This window comes from Bombus pascuorum, chromosome 8 (assembly GCF_905332965.1).
Source record: "Bombus pascuorum chromosome 8, iyBomPasc1.1, whole genome shotgun sequence".
Lineage (NCBI taxonomy): Eukaryota > Metazoa > Arthropoda > Insecta > Hymenoptera > Apidae > Bombus > Bombus pascuorum.
Window position 1 is genome coordinate 17,286,242 of NC_083495.1, and position 27,576 is coordinate 17,313,817.

The window sequence follows — 27,576 nt, forward strand, 5'->3', positions numbered from 1 at the left end:
CGATGCATTTAAAGGATAGAAAAATTGAACGGTATCTTGCACACTCGCTATATCAAACAATACCGGTTATTTTATATAACGTGACAAAGATATTTTACAACGAGATAATATTTTATACTGCTTATTAGTTGATCATATCTACTCGTCGACCAACAAATTTGATATTGCATCGTTGTAATAACGCCTTCTTAGCTCTTTCTCTACAGACGTCTCGATTTTAACTGCGATGCATAAATTTAATTTACGATTTAGATAATACGTATTTTTTAAGAAACAGAAAGCTAGTATGTAAAACACTAGGCCTTTTGAAACACGTCATAAGCAATTAATTATCATACGGTGATAGTAAATGTGTTCAAAAGGATAGCGATCGACCATGTGCCTTATATGCGTAACGCGTGTAAAAAGAATTTTGCGATTAAAATTTTCCCATACAACTACATTTGTACGCGAAACGTATCGTCATATACTTTTATATATATATTTAATTACGTTTGTCGCTGTTAAATTGGTCGTTATTCGTTTAATTAGTAGTAACGTTCCGAATATGTTAACTGATCCTGAATCATTGTAACGTTATTTGTTTAAAAAGTAACGAAAAGCCGTTTCATTATCTTTTAAAATAATCAGCGATCGGATCGAAGTAACTTGAAACAATTGATTCGATGAATTCGCTTGTGTACCATGAAAACTTCAAATATTTTGTATTAATCGCGCTTGCGAAGAAATCGAAATTAAAACGTACCGAATGAAAACGTGAAAGAATGACAAAAACGTAAGCAACAAATATCACGATAGGTGTAATAAACCATGTATTAATGTAACAAATCTTTTTATTTAATCATTTTCTAGCCGTAATGCTAGATAAATAATGCTAACCATTACTAATGTTTTCAATTAAATAGCAAACTGGATATAATCTTTTAACTGAATATCTTTCGCTCGTTTTCATTTTACGATCGATAATAATAGAGACAGTATCAAGTAAATACAATAGTACAATGTATATATTTGAGTCGATTTACAATTAGTACAGAATGTCTCGCGCACTCGTACGCATATATAGAATGATGTTGTTAATTTCAGAGTACTGAAAATTATATTACACTGTGCTATGAAATACGTTGGGAAATTGGCTAGCATAATAAAAGTTAAACTTAACGCTACGCTATTTTTTTTTTTTTTTTTTTTTACAAATGTTAATCGACGCAATATAAAAATTTATGCACGCGTTCGTAACATCACATGTCCAAGGCAATGAGAGTTGAAACAAAGATGTACAGAATCGGGAGACTACGTTTTCTCTTCTTCGCTTAAAAAATCTGTAGATATTACAAATATAAATAACATGGCGTGGTATTAAATTTTCTATTATATAGTAACAGAAATTACTCGATCATCGTAACGAATGTCATACCTTCTATACCACTAAATTCTTATTCTTACGTTTCAATGGAACGAAACTGATTCGCTGGATGAAAGACATTTTTTGGTAACAAGTTAACAAAAATATTTGTAAATATATTTAGATATCCACGTAAAAGTTACAAAATATTTATCATTAGGGTATGTTTATTACTCGTAGTAATACGATCGTGATAGTTTTACCGACAATCCATCCATTCCAGGTGGAATCGGTAAAATAACGTTTTCGTAATTAGATCGCGAGCTTTGTCATTACCGTTTCAACCGAATTAACAAATTCTTGATTTCCGTTTTCCTTTTTCAACCACGTATTACATTATCTGTCATTTATAAAAGCAACATTTTATGCGATTATAACGCAGTACATTGTTTCCGGGAAAAGGAAGTACAGAAAGCATTCGATAATTGTACAAAAAGATGGATGCTCTGCGTAATTGCACAGTCCTCGTCCCCGCTACGGACTCCGACTACTAATTCTATGTACTAATTCAACAGTGAAACTTTATTGTTTTCCACCACTTCTTAATGAAACTTTTACCAACGTATTTGGCAGACGTTTCTGATTAAAACGAGTGCGACGAACTCGTAGAACCGATCCGTCCTCCCCGTATGTATAACCGTTTAGGTGTCGCTTTATTTCCGAGATACTGTAAGGTATCGCTACAGTGTATTTCTGTTTATAATTATGCGTTTGCGGCAGCGTACGCGTCGGTATCGGATGCCGGCCGATCGTTCCTCCGTTTGCAAAGATGGTTCGCGAGGTAAACGACCGACATCGAACAGCGATGCGTAAGCCGGCACGGAACGCGCGATTATAAGCAGAAACAGAGTGTAACGGTAGCTTGTAATATCTCGGAAAGTAAACGAGATGGACGGTTATACGTGTAGGAGAAAGATCGGGGTTAGGATAGGTTAGGGGTTGTCGCGCTTTACAACGTATTAAAAAATCATGGAACTCGAAGAGAACGGAACGGTTCTACGAGTTCACCATGAGCCAATTACGCGATGCAATTCGAATCACGCTTGCTTCTTGATATGTACGTAATTATTATTTACTAAGTAAGCAAATATGCTCCAAATAACATGGTATTTGGTGTCGTTCTAATCAAAAAAACGCGACAAAGGTGTTGGTAAAGGTGTTATCGATCACGAGTCAAAAATTTGGCACGTCTGAAATCTCAGTTTCTAGGAATAGGATCGTTTTTACGTGTGCGCAATTCGGAAAACTCGAGTCCGTATCTTTGCACGATTATCGAATGTTTCCCGTAATGATACAAACCGAAGTCACATCCGAAACCTGTTGATCGCGAGCACGAATTCTTAAATAACAGCCATAGTCTTCCGTTCCTTCGGAAGGTCTGCAGAGTTATCCTTCCGTAAGCGGCGGTGTAACCCAACCATACTTCTCGTGCGTTTTTACCAGACTTCTGAAGGATTCTTCGGCGGAACGTCTGTTAAATTCTTTGCTGGTCTTTGGTTTTCTCGCTACGCGACCCTGAAAAGTAGTTTGCGGAATACAATAGTTTTGTGTGTGTGTGTGTGTGTGCGCGCGCGCGCGCGCGCGCGTGCGTGTGTGCGTGCAATTGTTTATCCAATAAATTTTTGTATACATATACAAGGAATTATCTTGCGAAGCTCGCAAGGAAGATTATTAATATGTAATTAATGACTATGACTAATTAATGACGTTTAACCGATATATATATATATATATATATTATATTAGGTTATCCGGAAAATGTCTTTCTTTTACAGACACGTCTTTTACAACGATGCATCTTTATACAAACATGAAACCTAATCTATCAAACGTTCTGATCTTTATCTTGATAGAACAAAATGGATTATACGTAATATAAAACGGATAATGTTGTGCATCCATTATTTCCTTATAAAACGAAAGAAACTTTTTCGGACGACCCAATATACATATATTTAACCGATAACGATTAGCCGACTTGACAAACAAGCAGATTATCAATTCGATGATTATCTGTCTTTTACGTACAGTTGGTCGCACCATTATTCGGAGCCGCTTTAACTTTTCGAAACATTGAAACGACTCGAGTTTTTTGAAAAGCTAAAACGATTAGCTCGCTAGATGGCGCGCAAAGAATTTTATAAAAATTCCGATTGATCGCTTTTTATAACATTTTTATTCTGTCGTAATCTGTAATGAAAATTTAAGCAATCCTGATATCATAGATTTATATACACGTTAAAATGGTGCGAAAGCAGCGTGAGTTGGTGTACCGTATGCGGGAAACAACTGGTTCAGGATCGCGATTGTCGTAGCTTCGATTCGAAATAGGACGCTTGCCGTAAGCCTCAACAACGATCACGGACATCTTGATGTACCGGCCAACGGTGCCGTACAGTCTACGCGTATGCGTTTCCGAGAATCTACGGACGTATTCCCAATGGTAGTCACGAAACTTGGGTAGAGGTTGTCGATCGTCGAGGATCGGCTGGCCGAGCAACGGTGACTCTATGGTCGGATATTAAACTTATCGCTGTAAGCGATTGGCCCTATTTGCGACAAACGTTCGACTTGTTGAGGCTGAATTTTCTCCCTTCTTTCTTTCCTTTTTTCTAGCTAGCCTTAAAAGGATATTCAGTTAAGGCGTATAATCCGCTCTTATTTCCATCAATTCCATTATCCGTCGGATTAACTGTCCGCAATCCGATAACGTTAACATCGCAAAAATTATCAACTGGCCTCGACTTATCAACCGTTAAACTTAATCCAGTTAGGATTCTATCGATGGTATCGATGGGATCCTAATCCGTCGAATCTAGCTACAAGCGTTTCTTCCTTTCTTCGTAAAAATTGACGGACGGTACCGGAGTCGCGCTTTCAAGCGTTTACCAGTATATCTCCGTATCCCCTAAATCTCTCTCAAGTCCGTGAAGCGTTCCTTCCTTTGTTCGTACGGAATCGCAGAGAATCCGCGCGGAATGCTCACTCTGGCTCTGTAGCTTGCTTCTCCCAATAGTCACTTGGAGATTATTCCCAGCATCCTGGGGCACGGTGTCTCCTTTTGCTCCGCAATCTCTATCGCGTTATTCCAAGTTGTCGTACTCGCACGAGCACGCTGAAACACCTTATTCTCTAACTATTCGTTCAAAACTATATCGCCAAGTTCGATCTTACACGCTCGATGCTTCTGCCTACGAAAAGTCAGATTCTACGTTGCCGTTTATGGGCAAACCTTCGAACAAATAGAATAGGAATAGGAATAAAAATAGACACGTACGTGCACCGTAGATACTGCGCGAATGCGTCGCGCAAAACGGTTTCCCAAGCTGACGCAAAATATTCGACTTCACTCGGCACACGCTTTCGCCTATACTTTCGATATACTGGGTATGTACGAATACCCAGACCCGTTACGACCATATTTCGAACGCTGTTGGTAAACGCGGTTGCCGAAGAGTATGATCCTTCGCGATAAAAGCAAAGCGCACATCTTCGCAAAGTATGGCGAATCTTTTGGAAACTTCCGAATCGGCGAAAAACGGCGAAGAAGGTTGAAAAGGATATTTTACCTGGCCTTTAACGATGCTGGCCGCGAATTGCATGATAACAGCTTCGATCGTGTACGCACTGGCCCATCCTCTGGGCGTGAGAAGCTCCATACAGATCGCACCGCCCTCCATAACGAAGCCTTTCTCGATTCTTGGCGAAATAACGCGCATAAAAGGTGGAGCGAACGGGAAATTCTCAGGAAACACCACATGCAAAAGTATGTAAGGTATATCGAGCTCCCTCATGTCCGCGGCCAGTTCACTTTCCGGATCGATCTTGTGCAGTCTCACGTGCCACTCGAACAAATTGTCGTTTACCAACTCCGCGGTGAACGTTGACTCGAGTCGATTCTGCGTCCTCTGAATTTCGCTTAGTTCCTTCATTAAACGACGCGAACGAACTCTCTTTTCCGGCACTGCAACCGTTCCCTGAAAATAACGTTAAAATTATCTTGTCGGATACTCGTTACTTGGATAAAGTTTCATTATTTCACGTTCGCAACAAGCGTTAACCGCCTTTCGATTACAGTTTGTCGACAAAAAAACGCATCTCTACTAACTAACGATTTTCTCGATAACGACGCGCCGTGTGATAATATTCGTAAACAGTAACAACGCATTACTAAAATGTTATTAATTAGAAATTAAATGAGAAATTAATGAGAAATTAATGAGAAACTAACGATCCAAAACGATATTTACCATCATCTTGTTCGTCATACGTGATTCGTTTATTTACAGCTTTATGGACGATACGTTCGAATTAAAGGTGTAAAAATTAAACTTAAAACTAAAATAGCAGAGTGTGTCTGCCTATAAATTTGCAAAATACTTTTCTCCATCGTATCCGTCTTATCGGTTGTTGCGAACGAAGCGAATCTTCGATATCGAATTTGATTCGCGTTCGTAAATACATATTCGACTCGGTGCATTCGCTAACGATCGCTCGATAACGAACAAGATCTATATCGAAAACGTAGATACATGTAGTAAATATAGTAAATAGAGTAAATAGAGTAAATAGACGTGGTAAGAAAAATACCTGCGTGGAATTAGCGGTAGACTTTTTCGACTTGAAGAAACAACTTGCGTGATTAGAGTTGCTAGCGCCGGGATTGTCGGACAACGTGGCATCGGTAGGAGTGACCGCGTCCGGGCGATGATGTCGACTCAGAAGCCTCCTGGACGGAGAACTCGTCGAACTGCTCGCACCATCTTGCTCCGAGATCTTCTCCGAGGGTCGAAAGAATTTTCGAAAAGCACCCACCACCTTCTCCTTCGGTCTCGTAGACATGGTTCTGCCAGCTTTACGATACGCTATTTATTTATAATCGTTATTTTCTGTTAGTCGAATTTCTATCGTCTGAAACGAATCGATATAATTAAAAGTATAATAGTTTAATTTATCGTTTATCGTTCAAAGGTGGACGATAAAGTTTGTCAAGAATTCGTACAAAGTCGAGTTTCGACCATTGTGTTCGATACTACCCCGATAAGAGCATCAACTGCTCTGCGAATTTCTATGAAACTTCATGTCGTTATAAAAAAACGGTCGTTTCGACCTAATTTCCACCTAACGATAAACACAACCTTCGTTTCACCCGTTAAATGTTACGAATGTTATGACAAAAGCGCTACATCGAATATCTTCTATGTTTTTTCCCGTATTACGTGTATTCATTCTGCACGTTTCTACACTTTTGCATGTGTGCGTGTGTAATTAAACGTTCGCCATCTATTTGTCAAAAGCGATTACCTGAAACGACGACGAATATATTACATTTTTCCATAATTTTCACGCATATACACGTTCCGATACCACGAGTCATTAAATTTTTACTAATTTTTAACAACCTACCAAGTCAAAGCTTTTGGAAAACTTGAAACGGCAAAGTAAAACAATATAAAATACAATCTTCTTGATACCTATGAAAAAGTAAACTGGCGTACTCGTGTGTTATCATTACGTTATCGAAACAACTATAATTAGTAGATTTACGTGAAAAATCTAAAGTCTGGGTGAAAAAGAAAGCGATACAACGAAGCACATTTTTTTATAATAACGTGGACAGATACATTTAATATCGGTCGATAATCGTTGGCGAGTATATTTTATATAAATAAACGAATTATTAGTGAAACTAACTGGAACGGTATAAAAGGATTTTCTTGCAACACCAACTAGCACCACGACGCACGATAACCCGTCTTTCACGACACACGAATCTCTGTCCTCGCTCTATGGTGGTAAAACTCCGTGCAACTGCAACGTGTAAACGAGATACCATGTATACGATTCGTTTCGTAACGTCACGCTACTCGTTGCTCTTTGATGAATGGAGAAGCAGGTTTTTTTTTTCTATATTGCCAAAGCGCGAGTATCTTTTTAGCGAAATAATCGAATATAAATAAATATAAGAGAAAGACAAAGGTTGGTCGTAGGAAAGTAGCGTATGAAAAAGAGGCTGATGCGAGGCAACGTTCGGCGAATATCGCTGCCAGCCAGGCATTCGCAGCAGCCTGTATTTAACACGAGTCGAGTTAACAACACCGCACCACTCACCCTTTTTTCCATTTACGATCAGGGATTATTCCGTTTGGACGACCGTTTGCGATTCATCGTTAAACATCGGCCACTGACGCGTCCGTGGTATATAAATAATGGAGAGAAGAGGCGCGATGCGTTCGTCCGGAGAGCACGCACGGACGCAGTAGGTAGACGACAACGGAACACGGCGCAGTCTCCACCCTCGTTGAAACTGGCCGGGCGCGTAGTTCGGAAGGGTTGCTAGCAACCATGCCCAGGGCCGTCTCTTAACCTCATCCGCACCAACACCTTATTACCATCTTTCGAATTTTCAAATGTTACGTTAAAAGTTAAGACTTGTCTTAAAAATTACCAGTTAAAAGCAACTCTGTCAACTATATATCATTAGTTCCGATCGTCGAGTCTGTCTTAATTACGATTCAACATTTTCCAGCCTATCCAAACATCTCGCTATACTGTCTTTTACACATTTTATTTTATTATTATCGCTTTTAATCGATCACTCGCTCTATAGTATCTTTCTTATCATCTATACCTTCCATAGAGATTTCGAATCGTCTGATCCGAGTTCACCAAGAGATTTATTATTTCCATCGGGTGCAATCGTCGTCAATGACAAACAGGTCGTTTCGCCATAGACGTTCACGTAGTATAAAGTGTTGGAAGCGTGTATCAGGCTATTTTATTCCAAGCAAAATCCCGTTTAAACGACGATCCCGTTTAAAAACCTGATATCTTTTCAAGAATAACTCTTTTCGTCATTTTATTTATTAATCGTAAAAATTTCTCTGTACAAATAATTTGCCTGTAAAAAATTTCGCTATACCTCAAATTATTATATCGTTATTTAATTATTACGAATACCTCCAATTATTATATCGTTATTTCACGATAAATCTTACTTTAATCAAATAATGCCCTATATGCTACTTCATCGTACCGATCGTTCAATTATTTTTTACCCCAATTATTCGTGGTATTATGCGCGATACGAGACCAAATTTAATATTAAATATTATAGCGCGCGTTTACGCGTGCGTGCGTGCGTGAATGAAATTATCATGTAATAAATTAGATCGAATTAAGAGACACGGTTAGTTAGAGTTTAAGTTTCTAATTCGATTACAAATTTTAAAGATACATTTGTTATTGTTTTACACGTGTTTAAAATATATCGCGTAATCGATAAATATTTATTCATGCGGAACCCCGTTATAAACCGTTATATATAGTGCTTTCTAGCGATACCTCAAGCTATCATCTATAGAAAAGAAACGATTATCCAAGAAGCAAATATATTCGATCCGAGAAAATCGATCGAAACGAAAGATAATCGTGTACGATATTAGATAATAGAACTGCATAAAAAGATTAAACGATAAACTATGCGCAACAAAATTTCTGATCCTTTGCACGACGCAATGAAATGGTACACGGCATTCCTAATTTTTCCTTTAAAACAAATTTCATTCTATAACAAAGCTATTATATTATAACTAAGTTGTACAGTATGAAATTGGATTGAGAATCCATCACGCGTGATTCGATTTATATAATATTATAATTTATTCGCTATATACCCTTACGAATTTATACAATCTGCAGCCCTGTTTAATGTAAATAAATTTAATAACTTAATATCGATCCAATTTACGCGTATCGTATTGGCAAATATTAGATTACATAGGGGCATAGATTGTAACTGGTCAACCTTTTAGTACAACATGAAAATGGTACGTAAATTAAAAATCTTATCTAGACTGATACTACTAAATGTAGTAGATGATTTAGCGTGTAGCGATAATTTACCAATAAAACTAATTATCATCTCCTGATATTTTAAAGAACTTTTAAACGCTATAAAAAAACACTCGTATAAAATGATATAATATAAATACTAATGTGCTCTAAATTTCACTATTTTTAACACTCACTCGCCGCTCAACATTTGAATTAAATTACACTTCTATGTATTCTTACGGATACTATTTATTCTTCCACGGCTTTATAATATAACAATTTAAATATCGATTTGAAAATAAGAAAACCAACACGTGCTTAGTTACGTAAGCAAATACCAGAAAGCATGATAAATATTGAATCCATATCCATTTCAATTCTTCCCAAATACTAGGTTGATAATGAATCAAATAATCCCTATAAACTAGTTCTCCTTGGATAACTACTAAGTTTTCATTCGAATGACCCGATTCTTCCATTACATATTTGTCGCTTATTTTAGCTGCAACTGAAAGAAATTTTTATTACCGCGTCTCCTTTTTAGTAAGGGATAACATTGAAAAATACCACTCACATTTTCTCTTAAAATTTTCCACCAGTAATTCATCTATGGAATAGTCAGCAATTTCTATACTGTGATTATACGTTTGATATAAACCTTCGCTAGTGATCACGCTCTTTTGTTGCAATATCAAATCACCGTAGAAACATACTTTCTGCGCCTCTTCGTTTAACGTATGAGTAAAATATGCAATGGATTCCACCGTCGTCTCCACTAACTGCTATAACAAAATTAATATCGACGCTATATAAATAACAAAGTAAAAATAATATAATAGTGATAAGAAGAAACGACAACAAAATAACAAAATACGGTCTTACCTTTAGTTGGAAATTGAAGAAAAGTAATAGTTTAAGGGATCTTATAGGCTCGTCTGTATAAAATTGTGCTTCAAACTTTAAAACGTCCTTTCTACCATCTATATTTGTATCTATTTCTCGAACCTAAAATCTTTAAATTCTTATTAATTCTTGCGCAAAAATATACACACGATAACAACAGTTTACAAATATCAATGTAATGATTCATATCTTTTACATTATAATTATAATATAAAGATAAAACCTTTATCAATATACAGTCGTCCTTGATTTCGTTATCCTTGTATGTTTTAAAAGTTGAACAAATTATAGGATTAATACTGTAATCTCTGTTTGCTAATAAAATATATTTATAGTTAAACGATACATCAGGCTTCTCCATTAGCACACGATTTTTCAATGAGTAACCTGAAAATTATATTAGCTAACTATATAATACAGAATATAAAAGCATAGATTACGCTGCCATAAAGTAGGATACCATAGTTATGAATGTTACGAATTATGATAAAATATATTGACATAGCTACGTGCAAAAGTAGAATGTTAAAATATATATACCTCCTGTGTTCGAAATAATAAAAAAAGGGGTGATCAATGATAAAACTATAAGAAATAGTACGACGAGAAAGCTTAAAGAACATATTTTACTTTTGTATTTATAATCGATAGGACTTGAAAGTATTTCGAGAGTAGCCATTTTGGCGCGTTGCCTTGGAAATCGTTAAGAAAATAAGTATATACGTATATGCATATATACGTATATGCATATATGTGTATAAATAATAGCCGCAAAGATACAAAGATAGTGCACGCACAGTCATACGTTTCGTTATATGTTACAGTGTAAGTGGACACGACGTGGGAAAAGAAAGAGAACGATGCACATCAACGCCGCTCCTTGATCGCTGTTATACTTATATATTTATTATACGAATGTGCACGCGTTACTAGACAAACTTATATATTATAGTTCCCATCAGTCCAGTCGAATTAACAATTTATCAACTTTGGAGACGGGAAATTTTTTATTTCTAATAAAAATCTACAAACTTATCTCAGTTTCTTCTCTCAACTTTCTGAAACACCTATATATTGATATTCGGACGGAAAAAAGATCTTTTTACTCAAACATTTTTGGTTAGAAAGGGAACGAGAGCGCTCACGCTTATGGACCTGGTTGTTCCCGATCTAATGCTGCACCATGCGGCAAAGCGCTGAAATCAATTGAAGTTAGCATATACAAGAACCTATAAAATCAGGGATCTGCCCTCTTTGGTTGCACACTAGCATAGACAACTTAGGACCAATCGTCAATCAATCAATTTACCATGTAAGAAAATACTAAAAGCGAATTCAAAATAGTCACGTTTACAGCATGTTCTGTAGATTCGGAAACATTGAATTCACGTAGTTCTAATCCTACGTTCGTCCATGTTGACGGTTGTACAAAGAATATTACGAAAAGAACTCTATCTCTATGTTAAATTGCAACCAAACGGAGCAAATCCCTAATTTTATAGGTTCTTGTACATGCTAACTTTAGTTGACCTCGGCGCTTGGCCGCACGGTACAGCACCTGCACTCTACAACAACTGGAACTACGCACGCGAATCAATATGTGACAATCGTTTTTACTTTGTTGCCTTTCCTTATTACTATTTAGTAGTTTTCTCCTTTCTAAAGTTAAGAGTTGCATCTTCGAATTCTACGCGTTGAAAGCTACCAAATAGCAATAAAACCAGAAAAACCAATAATTGTGTTACTCCCATTAACACGAAGTTCAGCCGTATTTTTACTTACCTTCGTAATGATATTATTAGTAGATCGCATTAATTCGTGCCGCTGGGGACAGATGATTCTGCAACGGATGTTGCTTTGGTTCATGCCGTAGCATGGTTACGTTTTAGAGGTTGAACATTTTGTTATTTGCACAGTCAACAGGTGTCGCTCATGCGTATAGAAAAAGCAGATAAAAATCGAGGCGAATGTCGAACGCAATAAAGTATTTCTCCGAAATGGTCTCATCATTTAATATGCAAAAAAGTGCAGCTGAAGCTTATCAATCGATTCTGGGCATTTATGGTGAACCCGCTCTTTTGGAAAGAACATGCAGGAAATGAATGCAACGTTTCAAACAAGGTGATATTGAAACTCAAGATAAGAAACGCTCAGGGCTGCCGAAAAAATTCGACGACGAGCAACTGTAGGAGCTATCGGATGGAGATCCGGGACAGACGCTTAAAAAATTGTCAGTGGCCCTCGGAGTCGACATATCGATCGTGTCGGGACGGCTACATGATCCGGGGAAAATCTACAAGGAAGGAAAATGGATGTCTTGTTGATTGTCAGAAAGCTGAAAGTTGAATGAATCGCTTGGCATTTGCATCTCCTTGCTTGCTAAGCATAGGGGGAAGAGCTTTTTTGTTGCGTATCGTTTTCGCTCTCGTTCCGTTCCATGCAACATGCCTTGGAAGACACGCATTTTGCCAATCTCTTGACTTATTTCGAAAATGGAGCGATGATTGGATCACCTCAAAATAGAAGCCCTTCTATCGACGAGGGATCCATCCAGTTTTTACCAGAAAGATGGCAAAATATAGTCGAAATTGCAATTGCAATTACTTTTATTGATATCCGATTGTAACATAATATGAAAATAATAAATATTTCAAGTAAAAAAGCGGCATGAATTAACGCAACCCCTTCGTAATTACTTAAAAAAGAAAAAAAAAAAAAAAATGATCATATGTGCGAAAGTTCTCTGATAGCGTGTATTAATAATTAAGTTTTATCATAATATTAACTAGTATGTCAAGTTTCATCTATGCGCACATAACTGCAATGTACTTGTATTTTCAATCGATCGATTCCATCGGAAATCAATAGATATTCCAAACTGTTCATCACTGGTCCAAGAGCAACCAGAACACTGAGAACATGATCTGAATAATAAATCGGAATAACGAGCGTGAACATTGAGCACTCTCGCTTCCTCTCTGATATAAGCCATAAGCTCTATGACTTATGACAATATATAGTGTTTGTTTAGAATTTTAAGCGGATAGAATGAATTTTTCATCAACAATAGCATTATATTCTTTACCTTAAATATTATTTATATGGATAACCATTGTTTGATACAAAAATAGGTTAGGAACATACCGAAGGGAAATATTTTAAGTTATTATGATATTTAGGTTATGATGTACAACAATATCATTGAAAATACCGGTGATGATTTAGTTAAAAAGTGAGCTTTTAAACACGATTGAGCGTTTAAAAATGTTTGCTTCTTTTTATTACGAATAATTTGTTGTTATACAGTATTAAAAAATGACAGATAAAGAAAGGGATACCTTTGTAAAGTTTTTACGAGATTTGAAAGGTACGTAACTAAAAATACAAATATTAGGCATTAAAAAGTATTCAAACAGCAGTATGATTTACGTTTCAATATATAAAAGCACAGTGGCGCTAGTACTTGCAGTTATAGTATATTTGCAATTATTCATTTGGATGTGTCCATGTTTTCCAAGAATCTAAAGACAACAAATAACAGCTATAGAACCTTTATTATGGTAATATATTCATACCAAGCAAAAGAGTATTTGAATATTGCGATGTAAGACCTGTAATTTGTCATTTCCTTTGTTCTAAGAGAACTAAACATAAATAAATGAATTTCGGTATGTTTTAAATGACTTTGAAAGGAAATGAAAATGAAAATTTAATATTTGTCCATTACTGAGAAGCATAAGAAAAAGGGAAATTATACAAAGAAAAGATATAGATCTTTTAATAAGAAGTAAATCAACGACTCGGCTCATAATTAAAGAATTCGATAGTAATGAGAATATTGCGATTAAACCACCATCCTGACATCAGAAGAAGTTAACACCGATAGAAGAGATATCAGTTCTTTGCGACATAGAAAAAATTATTTTATAACTGCATCAAGTTTGGTATTAATCGTTACTATAAAATTTAAGAAAAAAAGCATATGTATAATTATGTCGACAAACTTTACGGAAGTACAATATTATGTAATGACGATATTGCAATACAATATTGTATTGTAATTTTTAAACGATGAATCGCTTTTCCATCATCTTGTTTGAATACTTTTATTATTGACTGTATATACGTACATATATACCATAGTTATTTTCCCTCATAGATATATATTACTAATATATGTTAGATTGATATAATACGTAAATAGTAATGTATGATAAAATGTTTTTAATTTTAAATCTTCCGATAAGCACATTTTTGTCTATTCTTTCTTTTGCAGTAAAAAAGAAAGATTATTCTACATTTGAAGAATCGCTCGGTATATTACAAAATTATGCTGCGACTAAAGGGTTGATGGATGAAGATATCGATTTGTTAGCAGATATTATTATAAATACAGAATTAGGTGAATATACGAATGCTCATAAGAAACAAACGGTTACATTCTATTGAAAACATAAAGGAAAAAATATGTTTGATAGGTGCTACTAAATTGGTATCCTTAGCAAAGTGTTTAGTTCCAAGGTACGAGATATCTGAACGTACAGTTAAGTCCCTTATTTCTTGGTGCCTAGCATCTATAAATGAACTGCCTATTACTGTATCCACTATTATTATACAATGGACAGTTGGTAATATTTCTTTTTCTTTTTTAATCGTATAATAATGTGACGGAACAAGATATATACATATATATATATATATATATATATATATATATATATATATATATAAGATGAAAATTTAAATTGTATGTCTGTTTGCGCGCTTTCAGGCATATTGGACTATCAACTAATAGATAAAAAAGTTATAAATATATATTATAGCGTCTTCTTTTATATGATGTTGAAAAAGGAAAGACTGGTAAGTGTATATACATTCTGTTTACCAATACTGCATATGTAAATTTATAAAAGGTCTTGTAATTACAATAAAAAATTTTAATAATAATCATAATACAAGTCATCTTGTTTAGTTACATTATTTAAATATTTTCGTACTATTACCATTATAGGAAAGACATATAGCACGTATCATTTATGTATTAACAAAACCAGAAGATGTAACTCGCAGAGATGTATCTAGATTGCTAAATCTTCATCAGAAATATTCGAAACCTCGTAAACATATTATTGTCTTATTGTCGTAAGTAATTGCGGTTTGAGTTGCTTCATTTAACGAATGTAATATTAATTTGCGTAAGATTTATTTTAGATTATTCAAATCTTACAAACCAGAATTAGTTCCTGAAAAAATTCAATCTATAAATACAGAAAGTGTATGGAAACCAATACCTGAAATTTTGCGATTAATGCTTCAAGATGCAAAAAGTCGTTCGGAGATTCAACAAACACAGGACTTACATTCAGAGTGTTTTAACTGGAATGTATTTGAGGTAAGTGTTTGATAATTATAAAATTTACATAAACGTGATATATTCATATAAATTTTTTTAACTTCAATAGTTTATGAAAACAAAGAAGACTGTAGCACCTCTGTTACCACCTGTAGGATATTTTCAAATTGGCTCTAATATTTTCAAAGAAAAGGATACAAAATCTATCTTTGAGATTTCTAGGTAAATAAATAACATTATTGTTTTATTACGTTTATCGATTGAAATTCGTTACATAATAAGCTATTACAGCACAGAAGAATTGGGAAAATTGCACTTAAGTGTAGAGTTACCGTGTAATGCCATATCGCTTCTGTCCAATATTGCCGGTTACCATCTTCTTACATTTGCTGATTTCCACTATCAGAGTAGATTCTCTTATAATCTCTATAATACTTTAATAAGAGGTACATCCATAATATAATCTTTAATATAATAAATGTTTCTAGAAAAATAAATTCAATGTTTCTTTCATTTCAGCATTCATTTTGGAAAATGAAAAATTTTCTACAGAAGAAATTAACAAATTACTTGATATAACTATAGAATTTTCACAATATATGCAACAAGATATACTTGTCGTTAATCGTTTCCTTGATGAATATCTGTATTTTAATACGGGAGAATATCAATCAAAGTTACTAGTTTTATTGCAATGGATGACGTCGGTGTCTATTAGCGGTATATTTTCATTTATATTTATTAAAAGACTGCATACAAAAAGTTAATTCTCTATAAACATTTTTATTCAAATGATCTTCGTAGAATATTCCTTCGTATTGATAGACTTTTGATTGATTGATTGATTGATTGATTGATTGATTGATATCATATTGGCTTGAAAAGATATGAATAAGCAGAGTTTCTATGGTCAATTTTTATAAAGATTTAGTTATCTATGGTAAAAACCAATTGCTTTTCGTTTCTGTTAAGCGATGCACTATTATTTCGATTATACATGATTTTCTCTTACTATTGAAGATTATCTAGATGGATACATAGAAGAATTTTTAAACGAAACTTGCGAAATTGATAGATGTAAAGATATTCTTCTAATAGTTAAAAATTTAGTTCAGAATTTCGTTTACTCAGTGCTGTATTATATATTTCTGTACTTAGTATAATTATTTTATAAAAATAAAGTATATTCAGATTTACAGGAAAAAATATTAGTTCATGTACAAAATATGTTTTACGAATCAACTTTAAGTATGAAGTGTGAAATTATCAGAACATTGAAAATGTTGATCACAAATTTGGTATGTTAAACATATTATTTTACTACCTTATTTAACTTACAGTTGGCTTTCCTATTGCATAAATTACTTTTGTTGAAACTATTTAAATATCAAAAAATAACATGAAAATAAGAGTAACATAATTATTAATAAAGCAATAGTAGTCGACTGACAATTTTACAATGCAATTTTTTTGTAGTTTGTTAGTCAAGCATTTGAAGAATGCAGTCATAAAACACCTGCACCATTTCTAGGACAAGGTGCAGCGGATAATTTAGAAGAGGCTATTCCTATTCTCACAAAAGCCTCAAAAACCCTTATCGTGTCCGGTTTAAACATACATTCGTACGATATTTTATTACTCTCAGAAGCATTATCATTTTATGAGGAGGTAAATGATGAAGATAAATAATAATAATAATCTCCGTACAATTGACATAAATAGTAATGAAATATTAATAATTCAGTGACGTACTTTTACTGAAAATGTTTAGATTTGTATATTGGAAAATCGAAGTACCATAATGTCGTTTACATTAGCACCTCCTGCAGTAATTTATGGAGGTTTTATTACGAAGCATTGTGCTATTTTGTCAAAAATATGCAAATTGCTATTGAGGTATGCATCCTATGAACTTTGTTTATGTTTATAAATTAGCCTTTCAATTTCAATATCTGCTCACAGGTATCGTAATAGAAGTTTACAATTAAAAAATCGTAAGGTACAAAAGTTATATAAGAAAAAGTTTAATACTATATCTATCTATGCTCAAGATATTGTTGAAGCATTATGGTATGACGAGGTATGTAAATATGACATTAAAATCAGCCAATGTTAATTTTCTGTGATGAATTTTTACATTTAATTGTGCCGTTAAGCTCAACTAATTTGTAAACGTGTATTTTTTGTATTATATTGCCGTTATGAATTGAAATTAAAAATTCGGATAGAATATTAATAAAATCCCATCGGGATGGAATTAAATTAGAAGGTTGTCAGTTAATTAATTATAATTGATCGTATAAGAATATTATGCTTAAAATATTTCTTCTGTATTAAATTTTTCACCATCAGAAAATAATTCTTCTTTCTTTTTCTTTTTTTTCCTAATTTTGGCATTTAAGAATTATATTTTTTGCTAAACTTATATTTTTCAGCCATTTAAAAAACGCAGTAACATGTACTTTTTAAGAAATGTTCCAACGAGAGTGATGGAAGATTTAAAACATTGCAATCTAAATTGCCTTTTAAATATTAGTAATCATTATGCCATCTTACCTTACAAATGTATATTGAACAAAACAGGACTGTGTATCAACACAAGAGAGGTAAAAAGTAACGCATAGTTATTTTTGATATTTTTGTCTATTAGTTTTTTTTTTTTTTTTTTTTTTTTTTTTTTTAATAATATTAACGTACCTAATAGAGTAAAATTACTTTTTAACATTTAATGATAACTTCTAAATGATAAAAAGTTATTTCATCGATGATAAAATTTTTACAGGCTGCTATGAGTGTAGCATTGTATTATTATCCAACCGTAAGTGAATTTCTTGATATATTTCAAAATTAACTGTAATAATAAATTTAGATATCAAAAGGTATGTATATTATTTCCGAAGAAATTTAAGATACTCTTGAGATGTAATAAATGTTTTTATACTGTACACGTTTTATACATTAAAACAATAATTTATAAAGTTTGTAATAATAAGTACGTGTGAAATAAGTTGATTTAAATTAATCATTGCCTTTTATTTCTTTGATTTACATAAAAATTTCCATGTACAGTTCATTCAACAGTCTTTAATACGTATCTACCTAATGAAAAGTTACATATAAATTATCATGGATGCCTTGGGCTCATACTTTAGAAACTATATCACTCTTTTTTTTTTTTTTTTTTTTTTTTTTACATATTTTTTAATCTATCTTACTTATTTTATGCATTAATATTTAGTGTACACATTGCAGTAGATTGAAAATTACTCATGTTTACATGAAAATAGTAGCTTGACAATGCATTATGCAGAAAATCCCTTTGAAAGTGAGTGTGAACATCTCTTAAATTTAAAATCTATATAATGCTTTATTAAAAGTATTCTAAATACATATTCTAGAAGAGGCCATGCTATCGATGCAACATTATCCTACATACTAAATATACTTTATAACTACCATACTTTAAAACAATACATGTATGTATTACTAATACTATTGATAGTGCGTTAAAGAATTGATAGGGTACCATTTTGATACATGTTATTCATCGATATTTCGAGTAAGTTTCAAGAACAGAAGAAGGAAAAAGAAGAAAAAAGGATAAGAGAGAAAGAAAAAGAAAAAGAAGAAAAGAAAACAGAAACTCGTTATAACTGAACTATGTATATATTTCTCTACTGCAGATTGATTTTCACAAAATCGCATTCATTATTGCTTTAGAATTCAATCGTACCATGCAAAGGAATGAATAAAGAATGTAAATGTATAATACTAGTAATTATGTTAAATTAAAAGAAAGATTTACTATAAATATCAGTATATACGATGTATTGCTATTATTTAATTGATACAATATATACCATATTAGCATATTTTTCTACGTTTTCTTTTTCTTCGCTATAAACTGATACAGCTACATGATAGTACATCATCGTGTCAATAATAACGATCTAAGACAATGACAACATCAAGAACTTAGTGCTTCTATAACGATTATAATATTATAAAATTATCCTCAGTTTTAATGAATCGATTAAAACTGTAGAACTTTGCTTAATATCATAACATTTGTACCATCTAAACATGTCTCATGTTAAGCTGCAAATGAAGTATTTTCAAAGATCGATACAACAACCAGATACATATTCATACATGCAGTTATTTATACCTATAAAAATAATGATTATATATGGTGATGCATTACGCTAGAAAATTATATTTTCCTATGGACACATTCAGAGATGTTTTATAACTACGAGTACATATAAGAATTAACAGAGAATGTTCACCTCTACCAAAATTTTTAATAAATTCTTCCTTTTTCATGATAACATACAATTTGATTTTCAAATATCTTGAAAAGATATTACATGTTTTCATTAATAACTGTACAAGCGCTTTACTAAGAATAGCATAGTTAAATTTCATCAATCTTGAGCAATGCATTCATGTTACCTATACTATTTTAAATTGTAACATGTTTTTATGGACTGTCTTTGGTGTAAATATATTCTCAGACTAGAAAATAATAGTATCAAGAGGCCTGGAATGTGAAAACAGTAATGTACATTAAATTTAGTAGATTTGGTAAAAGTGCACATCATTTTTCATGATATTAGCGATCAGAAACTTTGCTTTTATATGTAACAATTATAGTATGTCAATTATAATTAATTTGTTCAAATCGGATAGCATGAGCAGCATAGAATAATGTTTGATATTAAAAGTATCAGTAGAAATAGAAATATTTATAACAATATTTAATAATTATGCTGCTTAAACTACTTTCGATGTAAAGCCTGATATATTCTTACAAAGATAGAGAATAAATTAAATTTATTATTTAAAAAAATGTATAGTAAACATATGATGTTATACTAGTAAACAATAACAATTAATATTTTATTGTCATGAATTTGAAAAAAATCATTAAAACAGTTGCGTTTGTTCGGATGAGAGTACTGAAATAGCATTTAGTTATAGTCTGTGATTGGCAGTCACTCGGTTGTAATAAAGAATGATTCATTTTAGAAACTAACTTTAAATTACATGTAATACTAATAACATCACTGCAGTTCCATGTTGACATTAAGGTGAATTTGAATATAACTTCATTCTTTAACTATAACACTTTCTAAATATGCTTCAGGAAATATTAGCTAATATACAATGTTCAGAAGAATGTAAAACATAATAATGGCAATAATTATGATACAACAATTTTCTTTATGACATTAATAATCTTATTCGGATAAGAATAAAGTACCAGCAGATATAATTGAAAAAAATAAGTATAAAGAATGGTTTTATTTAAGTATTCTAAATAAGATAGTTTGCTACTCGAAAATTATATGATTCCTATATAAATTCCTTCAATGTAAATACTTCTGTACTCTATGCATACAATAATACATCAGAGATATTTCGGGCAATAATTTACTGCATTGAATATTATTACTATATTTAGATCTCATGCTGTAGCATATATAGTATAAGATATATCATTCCAGAAATAGAGATATGTAGAATAAGATATTTCGTTCCAGAAATTCGCTATACAAGTTTGTGTGCAATGATTGTATAGATATTAAATTCCACTAAACTTTTCTTTTTTATAACAAATACTGCTTTGGAAAAAGCATTGTCATCAGATTTCCTTAAACAATTTCTCCAGGTTCCGATATAAGATTTATGGAACAATGCCAGAAACCTTTACATTTACATTGTTAAACTAGTAGAAACTATTACTAAATTAAGATACAAATATTTTACGTATCGCATAATTCTTTTAAAATGTTTTGTATACATAAGTCGCATTTTTTATAATTTTACAACAAACGAGAAAACGTGTTTTACGTAACATAGATTAAATATACTGCCGTTTTTCATATTAGTGTTATTATTACATCACTTAAGGTAAAGAAAGTTTTACCGTCTTAGTCTTATTCCAGCATTAATTATAACTTTAAAATGCATTTTTTTAATTATTATTGTTTATAACCATAAAATATCAAGATTATTTAATTGATATTAGTTAAAGGACATAACATGGAGGACTTCAAATAAAAACTAAAGAATGATATTGTTTTATAATAAAAAAGAATTGTATTTATAAATGCTAAATGAAAGTTTTTGAAGATTTTGTTCAAATAACATTCCTATAAAACACTTGAAATTCATATAATACTTTGTATTAAATTTTAATGCACGTCTAAAATAATTACAAAAGTATATAATGTTTCTACATATTGTATATATTTCAACTATGAAAGAAAGAAAGACATGAAAAGTATATATGTATTGACTTCAACAAAGTTATAGATTACACAGCGGTTCTGACATTATTGCCATTCTTAAAATAAAAATTCTTCATTCGTATGATAATATTTAATACATTTGGTAATCAATGTAAAATTAAGGTGCTTCGGTAAGTGCCTAATGTCATATATATTTTAATTAAATTCGAGCTCTTAATTTTTGTATTTTGGATATACTACGGGCAGTGACTATAGCATCTTTGTAAAAGAACTTGTTTCGCATATAGTTAATATTAAATCATTGGAGATTATGAGAATTCAATTAAGCTTAGTGTACAAATAGCATTATGTATGGCACAAGGTACAGATCAATAATCATCATAGTATTGAAAGGTATTGCCAATGTTTCTCTTCATTCACGCGTACTCATGATATGAAAAAGGATAATTAAGAATGTATATAATTAGTAACAGGTGTAAGGGTATACGTGTTGTTTTATAATATTCAGAATGTATACAACTAATTACATATTAATATATCTGGATAACTTGATTTATTTACACTATGTCTTATTTGAAGTCCATGAGTCTGCTTTTAAATGATAGTAATGTTGTCAGAGAATGTTTTTGTTTCCGTTAAAGTACACCGTATAATTATAACAAATTTTGTTATCCATAATGTTATCTATTCCCAGCTTTTATTGCCAAACAGAATTTAAAAATAGCCTTATGTCAGTCAAGCTTCTCGTATTTAAGATGTATTAGACTCGAATTTGTTGAATATTTTGTAAAACATAACATTTATCATTCCTCAAACTATGATATATGACAATAACTAATTAAAATTAAATGATAACGACATAATTCAAATACGCTTATCGTCATGAGGATACTGCGAGTGATAAATAAATAAATGAACAAGATCTTACATGTTGATAATAGATATTAGAAATGATGGGTAATATGTTATCGTAATCTATTCTATTCTTTAAATTTTTGTTGCGATTCTCAAAAGGTAAAATGAGACACTTCACTGATGTTATGATTTTTTTGTTCCACTTTTCAAGTACGTTCCATAACAACCAAAAAGGGGGGACTGACAAGTTATTTTAAACTAATATTCAGGCTTGGGACTAATCTGTATATTGATGCAAGCATAAATAATGAAGCCCAATATTAAAACACTGCAATCAGGCTTGTGTAATTTTTATACAATTAATAGAGGATGATAATCATTTTACATGGCCCTTTCTTCTTCTTCTTTTTTTTCTTTTTTTTTTTTTTTTTTCTTTTTTCTGTTCCAACTGTTAATGGTGTTAACAGCCCATAGCCATTTAGAGTAAGAACGTTTAACCATACAGACACTTAAAACAAATGTTTCCCGTACTGCAGCTTTTTTAACTTATTTAACAGAAAACCAAATAAGTTTCCATTAAAAGACTTTTAAAATCAAATTAAATTAGATCAACTCTCTGTTATTTACTAACAAAAATGTCATTTGTATAGAAATACCTTCAAATGTAGTATAATATGTCATTGTAGTAGAAAAGTAAATTGTGATACTAAACAAAATTTTTAGCTTTTCAGATGTCCTTTGATCACTTTATCTCAAATTTTAGACATCCATCTTTGGCACAATATGTTAATTAAGCAGAAATAGATTATATATATAAGTAAAAAAAAAAAAAAAAAAAGAATGATAAAACAGCAAAAATGTATACACTTTCCATCGCTACAAAAATCCAGTATATAATCTGTCATTACATAATGAAAAACTAAATAAACACGAATCGATTCATTATTTAAATTATAGAGGAGCATGGTTACAAACAAGTTCTTTTTAGGATTACTCCTAATTACTTAAATGTAGTAAATTCTGTCAGAAGAGCAAAAATGAAAGGAAAAGATGGAAAACAGAAAAGATTGAACAAGTGTTGAGATATTGTTTGCTAAACACAATGAATATGCATACATTGTTTTTATGTTTAACATTTATATATATATATGTATATATATGTGTGTGTGTGTGTATATATATATACACACGCGCACACACATACACACATAATATATAAGAATGTATCTATGTACGTATATGTACCATTAATGAAAGTAAATTATGATGATATTGTTACGGCGATGAAATTCAGTTCAGTTGATTCAATATTAGTACAATCATAATTGAAGCACTTGCATGTGCATATTTGTCTCTAGCACTTACACATTGTCTTTTCACTAAGGGAAATAGAATACTTCACTTCACTCTTTAGATAACACTTTTGTACACAAAGCAGTATGTATCTATTTCTTTTTTTTTTTTTTCTCCTTTTCCTCGTTAAACAAGATGTAAGAAGTATAACAGTTTCACAATTAACTGAGGAGCAGCAAAATAAACAGCTCAGTCCCAACTGGCGTCACTCTCACCCTCTTCTTCTTCCTCCTCCTCGTCAGAGAACATGGTATCATATATATAATCTGGATCATGTAGGAACTCATCACGACTTCTTTTTCTTAGCCCCATTCTACGCTTTTTCGTTGTTAGGGCAAGTTCGTCTTCTGTCGTTCTCTCCTTACGGAATTCGTAGACTAGTGGATAAATATATTCAATTGCAGCTTGGACAGCAGCAACATTGGGAGCTACAATGTACATTTCAATTTACTCGATAAACATAATAATTAAGATCGTATACGAAAACAATATACTTCCTTATGGATTTTTGCTTCAATCCTCATAGATAAAATATCTATGAATGTCGCTTATGCCAAGCTATGGATATATTTACCAGCTGTCCTTCAGTGTTTATAACTGAATGTCATACGTCCGTGTATTACAAATTGATTCTTCATTACAAATTTATGAATGGGACATTTTCTATTCTACAACGCACTTGCGATCTTTCATCCATAGCGTTGCATAAATAACATTGTGTTAACGAGATTTTTCATTCGCGATTGTAAAAGAATTAATAATTCATTTAACGCAAACTTTAAACAAAACAAACCTGTTACAGTGACGCTTCCAGTGGAAAATATTTTCAATGTAGCTTTTGGTTCTTTTAATTTGTATGTGACACCAGGATGTAATTCTGGCTCATAACTAAATAAAACAAATACATAAATATTTTTTACTATAGCACATTATCTGTATAATAGATTATAAAAGGGTATAAATCAAAATCATTGTTAGTCAATCAGTTCGATCATTACTGTAAATCATATAGGTTTATTTAAACATACATAAGTATACTTACTCTGCATTTTCTTTATGACATGATGAAAATGATGTTATCTTGATTGCAAATGGCATACAGCATGTACCCAGTACATTAACCACTCTATAATTGTTAAATCGTACTTTAAATCCAAGCTTCTGAAGTGAACGAGCAAAGCGACGAGCTGCTATCTTTGCTTGAACTTCACTGGTTGCTCCGGTACATGTTACTTTGCCAGAAGACCATATAGAAGCAGTAGTATATGGTCTCCTTAGTTTCATAGTAATCATCTACAACATGCGTGCATATACTAAGAACATTGCCTATAGATGTTATTCAATATTTCAAATTATTTAGAATCTAAAAATTATATTAAAACCTAAAGATCGACTTGTTCAGCTAGAAAGTTCCATGCAGTCTTAAAATGTATGTATATCTCACTTAAAATTGAACTACAGCTTTAATGATCATGAAAGGAAATTTACTATACATCCGACATATTCTGATATTTCAAATTTAATATATATTGCAGCATAGCTGTATTCTCAAGTAGAAATTAATATTATATTAAAGTTATGCTAAGATCATTTTCATTATCATACGAATAATGTATCTTATATAATCTAGAAATGGGATAAAATCAAGGAGTGTACCATTTCATTAAACAATTAATCATAATCTTTTACAGTTAATTACAAAAAAAAAAAAAAAGAAAAAAAAAAAAAACTAAAAGCCTAATGTAAAATATTTATGATCAATTTATAACAGATAACTTTATATCTTTTTCACATCTTATTAACGCTGATACTTTCTCTTGTTACTTCAATTTTTAATATCTTTTAATAATTTTTATCCACTGCTTAAAAAAAACATTGTGAATACCTTTTATTAAGGTATGTAATTTAAATTTTCTGCATTGAAACATTGAATATAAATTAAAGATATAAAAATTAAGCTTACGTCACAATTAAGTATATTAAATATAATTAATTCGCTACAAATGTAAAAAAACAAGACTGCTTCAAAACATACCCCATTCTCCCTTCTATATTCCACATTAGATCCATTTAATGCAATTTCTCGTAAATTTAGATGACACCTAACACTGAAGCTGCAAACTACATTATTGATAACGATATCCAATTCACGAGGTTCTTGTTCATGAGGCTCCATGTAAGGTTGAATCTGTCCATCAAATATCCTCTCATCTTTTTCTTCTTTACATATGTTGGTATTGTCTAAATTCTTTACATCCTCTACATGATTTATTGATGTGTTTGTTAAAGGTTTCATGCCATTCTTTTGAATAGCAGTTGCCATAATATATACCTACAAAAAAACAAATAAAAAGGAAAAAAAAAAATTTAAATTACCTATATCCTTTGTATATAATCTAGCATAGAAACATTAATTAGTAGAGTTACATCACTTATTACTTTATACAACATTTAGCATTTCATTTTATGATTTATAAAATAATTCTTAAACGATAAAGTCCTCATTTCTTTCATAAAAGCCAATTTTGTTTGATTTAATTACTAGGGAATAAAATATCTATTTGTTATATCACTAAATTAAAAAAATTACTGATTAAGGTAACATTGCCGTTTGTTATGCCATTTATTATCAGAAATATTAATAAATATTGTATCATTTAAATTATTTGTAATTTCATCAACTATTATGTAAATCAATATATACTTTAATCTCAAGTTTAATGCTAGGGGTCCGTAGTTCCTAATTTAAAAAGCTTTAAGTTTATATTCCTCAATTTTCAATGACTTTTCATTTATATTGAATACCGAAAACATAAGAAGCTCAAAAAATCATACTAGAATAATAACTGAAAAATACGGTACTTCCAAAAAAAAATGATTTTATATAGTAAAATAAAGCTACAAGTTTCTTTCCCTAAAAATTTAAGTAATTAATAATGACATTTTATGTAAAACAGCATGATGTAAAATCGTTATTACTGATGTTACCTCACTGGAATGATATATGATAAGTATGCAGATACGTCCTATAAAAAATATATCAATTTTAATTCAGAAAGATAATGAATTTCCGGAGGAAGTTAAATTGAAATTCTACGAAATTGTTTTAAAATTACTACAAGTGAAACATAGCGGAAATGCGCAAACATTTAAAAGACACGATGTTTATAGAAGCACGCGAACGTTTAATGAAAATTTTCGTGAGATGTATTTCAAAAATGCTGAGAAATGTTCGAAAGGTTTTCTCGGATGTTAGATGAGGTGACAGTAAGAAAAGATGAAAAGCACAATTGCTATTTCTTATAGCGTTAAATGACTATAGTATTAAATTAGAAGATTAAAATCTCGATCAACAGCGGCAGACAAAATAGAAATCGCACTCACTTGTACCTATGTTATATACTTTTTTATTAAAGATAACTTCTTTGTTGACAAGTACTAGGAGAACGCAAAGTTGGCTCAATAATCACTGCCATTGTTTTCGGCCATCTTCACTAGACTAGCTACTGATCAAAGTCACGGACGCGGCAATGATACATAAAAGAGAATACTCATTGGTAAAGCATAATCGTGTAATTATCCTGGTATAGTTTTAAATTTTCCACTAATTATTA

At 31.8% G+C, this 27,576-nt stretch overlaps 5 protein-coding genes across 10 annotated transcripts in view; 2 read left to right on the forward strand and 3 right to left on the reverse strand.

Moving 5' to 3' along the window:
• The window catches only part of LOC132909520 (endoribonuclease Dicer-like), a 43,040-nt gene that overhangs the window by 244 nt on the left and 15,220 nt on the right, over positions 1-27,576 (forward strand). The window lies entirely within an intron of this gene.
• Positions 819-7,822, reverse strand: LOC132909572 (ubiquitin-conjugating enzyme E2Q-like protein CG4502). Its single transcript, XM_060964488.1, has 4 exons — positions 7,517-7,822; positions 5,996-6,316; positions 4,975-5,382; positions 819-2,920 (listed from the first exon to the last, which is right to left on the reverse strand). Exons 2-4 carry the CDS (start codon positions 6,245-6,247, stop codon positions 2,792-2,794), a joined length of 789 nt encoding a protein of 262 aa, XP_060820471.1. The 5' UTR covers positions 6,248-6,316; positions 7,517-7,822; the 3' UTR covers positions 819-2,791.
• LOC132909566 (transmembrane protein 231-like) lies at positions 9,474-10,854 on the reverse strand. Of its 2 annotated transcripts, none has more exons than XM_060964482.1 (5): positions 10,685-10,854; positions 10,368-10,531; positions 10,124-10,246; positions 9,816-10,020; positions 9,474-9,749 (listed from the first exon to the last, which is right to left on the reverse strand). In XM_060964482.1, the coding sequence occupies exons 1-5, from the start codon at positions 10,821-10,823 to the stop codon at positions 9,487-9,489; spliced, it is 894 nt and encodes a 297-aa protein (XP_060820465.1). In that variant the 5' UTR covers positions 10,824-10,854; the 3' UTR covers positions 9,474-9,486. The 2 variants fall into 2 exon arrangements, with proteins under 2 accessions (XP_060820465.1, XP_060820464.1); XM_060964481.1 differs by having other exon boundaries at positions 9,816-10,023.
• On the forward strand, positions 12,854-18,519 carry LOC132909538 (centromere protein I-like). Of its 4 annotated transcripts, none has more exons than XR_009658553.1 (15): positions 12,854-13,511; positions 14,421-14,546; positions 14,623-14,772; positions 14,916-15,004; positions 15,156-15,286; positions 15,356-15,536; positions 15,607-15,719; positions 15,789-15,943; positions 16,017-16,217; positions 16,689-16,795; positions 16,974-17,165; positions 17,269-17,393; positions 17,460-17,577; positions 17,968-18,103; positions 18,280-18,519. XR_009658553.1 is itself a non-coding variant. In XM_060964426.1 (15 exons), exons 1-15 carry the CDS (start codon positions 13,460-13,462, stop codon positions 18,346-18,348), a joined length of 1,980 nt encoding a protein of 659 aa, XP_060820409.1. In that variant the 5' UTR covers positions 12,858-13,459; the 3' UTR covers positions 18,349-18,519. The 4 variants fall into 4 exon arrangements, 3 of the variants coding, with proteins under 3 accessions (XP_060820411.1, XP_060820409.1, XP_060820410.1); XM_060964426.1 differs by having other exon boundaries at positions 12,858-13,511; positions 17,933-18,103; XM_060964427.1 differs by lacking the exon at positions 12,854-13,511 and adding an exon at positions 13,557-13,704 and having other exon boundaries at positions 17,933-18,103.
• On the reverse strand, positions 21,101-27,494 carry LOC132909567 (TATA box-binding protein-like 1). 2 transcript variants are annotated; one of them, XM_060964484.1, is made up of 6 exons: positions 27,347-27,482; positions 26,951-26,988; positions 25,998-26,294; positions 25,005-25,255; positions 24,756-24,850; positions 21,101-24,390 (listed from the first exon to the last, which is right to left on the reverse strand). In XM_060964484.1, the coding sequence occupies exons 3-6, from the start codon at positions 26,283-26,285 to the stop codon at positions 24,152-24,154; spliced, it is 873 nt and encodes a 290-aa protein (XP_060820467.1). In that variant the 5' UTR covers positions 26,286-26,294; positions 26,951-26,988; positions 27,347-27,482; the 3' UTR covers positions 21,101-24,151. The 2 variants fall into 2 exon arrangements, with proteins under 2 accessions (XP_060820467.1, XP_060820466.1); XM_060964483.1 differs by lacking the exon at positions 26,951-26,988 and having other exon boundaries at positions 27,347-27,494.